Source organism: Puma concolor, chromosome C1 (genome assembly GCF_028749965.1).
Source record: "Puma concolor isolate L17-30 chromosome C1, mPumCon1.1.hap2, whole genome shotgun sequence".
Taxonomy (NCBI): Eukaryota; Metazoa; Chordata; class Mammalia; order Carnivora; family Felidae; genus Puma; species Puma concolor.
In genome coordinates, this window is record NC_141674.1 from 33,470,001 (window position 1) to 33,474,715 (window position 4,715).

Below are 4,715 nucleotides of genomic sequence, written 5' to 3' on the forward strand. Positions count from 1 at the left end.
GTTTTGGCTCAGGTCCTGATCTCATGGGTTGTGGGATCAAGTCCTGGATCTGGCTCTGTACTGACAGTGTGAAGCCTGCTTGGGATTCTCTCTCTCCCTCTCTTTCTGTCCTTCTCTGACTTGTGCTCTCTTTCTCTTTCAAAATAAATAAATAAACATTAAAAAAAATTAAGATATAGAAGACTTTAAAAATAGGCTAAAATATGAACTACTGGTTTTCTTTTTTTTTTTTTAATTTTTTAATGTTTATTTATTTTTGAGACAGAGAGAGAGAGAGAGAGAGAGAAAGAGTGTGAGCAAGGACGGGCAGAGAGAAATGGAGACACGGAATCCAAAGCAGGCTCCAGGCTCCAAGCTGTCAGCACAGAGCCAGACACAGGTATCAAACCCATGAGCTGTGAGATCATGACCTGAGCCAAAGTCGGACGCTTAGTCCACTGAGCCACCCAGGTGCCCTGAACTACTGGTTTTGTTAAGATGGCAGTATTATAGATGATTACTTTCTCCTTTGTACTTATCTGCATTTTTCTAGTGTTGTACAATGAACATTTACTACTTCTGTAATCAGAAAACAAGCCTAGTAAAAGTCACTTTAATAAAAAAAGAGAGAGGGGGGTGCCTCGGTGGCTCTCCGTCAGGTAAGCATCCGACTTCGGCTCAGGTCATGATCTCACGGTTCATGGGTTCGAGCCCCGCGTCGGGCTCTGTGCTCACAGCTTGGAGCCTGGAGCCTGCTTCGGATTCTGTGTCTCCCCCTCTCTCTCTCTGCCCCTCCCCCGTTCATGCTCTGTCTCTCAAAAGTAAACAAACATTAAAAAAAAATTAAAAATAATAAAAATAGAGAGAGAGAAAGGGACAAAGTTTTTTTCACCATATGGGGTTTGGCCTCAAGATCCTTGAAGTCAGCCTCCTTCACCCCAGACATGGTTTGGTAATAGTCCAGATTCTGCCGCATCTCCATGTGTTCAGGATTGCCCACGAAGAAGGTATGTGCAGCTGCTACTGCTTTCTCCAGCTTGTTTATCTAAGAATAAAGCACAAGAACATAATCCTCACATCCAAGCCCTGAAGGTTTGTGTCCAAATGCACAGTCCACGGTAAACAGGAAATCCCAGCCTTCCTGAGCCATCCACTCAAACAGTATGCTCTAGACCTTGCCAGCCGCAGAAAACACACCTATTACAGGAACTACATACCAGAAATTAGGAGCACAGAGCCCTGGGCAGAATTAGCCTTTCTCAAATCAGGCGTAGCAGTTCCCCAAATCATTGGAGGTGAAACCTTCAATAGTGTAAACATTCTATTTTTATTTTTAAAAAAAATTTTTAAATTTCTATATATTGTTTAATGTTTACTTATTTTTGAGAGATAGAGACAGAGAACAAGCAGGGGAGAGGCAGAGAGAAAGGGAGACACAGAATCTAAAGCAGGCTCCAGGCTCTGAGCTGTCAGCACAGAGCCCAACACGGGGCCTGAACCCATGAACTGCGAGATCATGACCTGGGCTGAAGTCAGACACTTAACCGACTGAGCCACCCAGGCACCGCTAAACATTCTATTTTTAAACAAAGGTCATATTGTGGGGGGAATGCTATGGAAGATTGACTGCCCAAATAATATATTCTCAAGATTCAGATGTGGCAACTGAGCTGAAAAATGTGTAACGCTTCAAGAATTTAGTAGTAGCGGAGAAAGAACAGTTAACAACGACGCCGTGTCTAAGGATTTCCCTAGAAGATACTTTTCTTTTTTTTGCATAAAATATAATCAAGTGTTTTTGACACGTTCAAGGAAAAGATGAGTGACTGAAAAATCCTAAGGTCTTATACAAAATCCAGACATGGCATCTTCTGACTCAAAGCCTGGGACTCATGAGGTTAAAACAAGTGGTTATATTGAAACCTGAGGAGAAAAAATTGTGCTACATGCCACAATAATGCCCATAGCAATGGACTCAAGCATATCAGTGTTACACAGTTTCCTATGTAGAAGCTAAAATAAATCACTGATGATCTAATGATTAACATGGGCTTAAGTGTCAGACAGATCTGTGACAAAGCTAGGTTTAATTAGTCACTTGCTGGGGCTTTAGATAAGTCACTTAAAGTTTACTCTCTAAATTCAGTTCCCTAATCTGTCATCTGCAGATAGCACTAACTCACAGGGTTGTTGAGAATGTTACACAAGGTGATATACATGCAGCTTCTAATACATGGAGCTGGGCACATACGAAGCGCTCAATAAATGTTAGCTGGTATAATCAATATCCTAAAAATTTTTTCCTTTTCCTCTTACCATCAGAACTAGTAAATGCACATTAGATAAGGAGTTGGCCCTGGCTCTGACCCTAAAATAGCTAGGTAACCTAGGGTCAATAATCGCCATCTCTGTACCTGTTTTGTTAATTGTACAATTAGAAATTCTCCCATGCCTGTCCCCTTTATGGATTTATTCTCCCACTGTTATCTTTCTACATTGCTCGTGCATTTTCTCGTTCTCTCTTATCTTCTCTCTCCACCCCCAGTCCTACTTTACTAAGCACCAAGGCACCTAATTTCCTTCTCTCGTGTGGACAACCCACACTCATCTCCTAATGGTTAGCCCCGCCACCTCTTTCTCCTTCTCCCAAGGCTTATTCCACCTTCCAGAAATAGCATTCTAAAACCTGACACTGGCTCCTGAAGCCTGCAGAATTCTCTTCTGAGTCTGGCCTCACTTTACCTGGAATGGCCATTCTTCCTCTCCTCTAGTGAGATTTAGGACTGACTTCAATTGTCAACTCTTCTTTCAGTCTCCCTGGTTTCTCTGAGACAAAGCTAGTTTCTCCCTCCTTTGTGCTCCCACAGCCCTATGTACATACCTTTTTTAGCCTCTTCTATAGTGATTCTTAATAGGGAAGCGATAGGAAACAAAACAATGTAAAGTTAAGCATTTTAATGACCTGTACAACAACTGGAATGTAGTAGGTATTCAGGAAACATTTGTCAAAGAATTTTAGAAAGTGCTGTTAAGTGACACGACCAAAGACATGACCCACTTATTTTGGTTTCAAATACAGTACTTTCCCAAGTAACAAGGAGGAAGGGAACAGAATTGTGTAAGCAAAATGCTTGTGGAGAGGTGGAAGTCTGGTCTCCACAGTTCTCTTAAGTCTCTCTTTAGGTGGAATTGAAGGTCTGTGAAACTATGGATATAATAAATATGCAGCACAGCTCCTCCTTCTTTGTTTCCCCCCAATAAAATGCGTCTAATAATAGCACCTACCTTACAGGATATTGACAAGATCTGGGCATATAAATCAATAAACACAAAGTTCTTAAAATAGTGTCTGGAACAATGTGCTGGCTATCATCACCACCACCACCACCACCACCACGCAAGCCAGGGACGCTCCAAATCCATGTATACACTTGGTCTTAAGCCACTCTGGAATTCCTAAAAATACTCATTTTCTTTGAAAACCTGACAATAGCCAGAGGGTCCCCCCACAGCCTTAGTGGCTAGACAGCCCCTACTGGCGACGTGGCAAACTCACGTCCTGAAAGAGAGCTGCAGTAATCGTGTGGCAGGAAAAGCACTGAACAACGAACCGGAAGGAAGATATTGTAGAAAGGTCCTAGCTTCTCACTCGGACACTTACAATGAAATCCGGATGAGAGACCCAAGCTGCCGCTTTAGTTCCCTCTAGGAGGCCTCCCGGGGAATACAAGGCCAAGGTTTGCTTGGTCGTGCCTTAACCCCACGCTGGACCTTTGGGGTTACCATCTGCCTATGCGAACCTGGCGTAGCAGGTCTTCCGGCAGGGTCCCTCTTCTCCCTGGGTCCGAGGAGAGCTCCCCGGCCAGGAGGCCACCTTCCCTCTCCGCGGATACTTCCCCGGCCCCCCAGGTTCGCCCGGGTCATCTGCAACCACGCCCAGAAGGATCCCTGCCGCCCAGGGCCGGACAGGTCTGCACCTTGAAGTAGGCGACCTGCAGGTAGTTGTAAGGGCTCCGCTTGCGGAACTCCAACTCCAGCTCCTCGCTAAGTGAGTGGGCGGCCGGCGGCCCGAGGCAGCGGCGCAGGCAGGCGGCACGACGCAGCAGGCCCCCAAAGAAGCGCAGGTCGTGCAGGGCGGCGGCGCCCGAGGCCTGCGCCAGGCTCGGGGACGAGTCGGGGTCCAGCTCCCACGGGAGGTCGGCGGCACACCGGGTGCGGCAGCGCAGGCGAAGGGAGCGCAGGGCGGCCCTCGAGCGAAGCGCCCGCTCCATGCTCAGGACCACCCCAGCCCAGTCCCCGCGCGCGTAGGCCGCGGTCCCCTCCGCGAAGAGCAGATCAGGCGCAGGCATGTCCCATCCCGTCTCGGACTCGACCTCGGCCCGGGAGACAGCGGCGGCAATCGCCAGCAGTGCGGCCAGCAGCCTCAGAGCGCGTGCAGCCATTGCCGCCTCAGACCTAACGGGACAGCCTGCCACCCGCCACGGAGGCCGGAGTCCCACCCCCGAGGAGCCCCGCCCACCACGTCCCTCCCCTCCCCGCCCCTTCCCTGAGTGGAGCCCCGCCTCCCAAGCCCGGCGGCGCATGCCCACGAACGTTGCACTGCCCTTTTTGGCTTTCCCTAAGCCAGCACCCCGCCCCTCAGCAGGGCCTAGGGCGTCAGCTGGAGCCCCGCCTCCGGGCTCAGGCGGTGCCCCTCAGCCCTGATGGCCAATGGCCAGGGAACACAGAAGCTCCGC

At 48.5% G+C, this 4,715-nt stretch overlaps 1 protein-coding gene across 1 annotated transcript in view; it reads right to left on the bottom strand.

The window, feature by feature from the left end:
- P3H1 (prolyl 3-hydroxylase 1) overlaps nt 1-4,491 on the bottom strand; it is a 20,740-nt gene extending 16,249 nt beyond the window's left edge. The window contains exons 1-2 of the mRNA XM_086716670.1: nt 3,957-4,491; nt 872-1,024 (exon numbers count right to left, since the gene is read on the bottom strand). Coding sequence (XP_086572796.1) covers nt 872-1,024; nt 3,957-4,421 — 618 coding nt within the window. The 5' untranslated portion in view covers nt 4,422-4,491. The remainder of the gene's footprint in view (nt 1-871; nt 1,025-3,956) is intronic.
- Nucleotides 4,492-4,715: the final 224 nt, after the last annotated feature.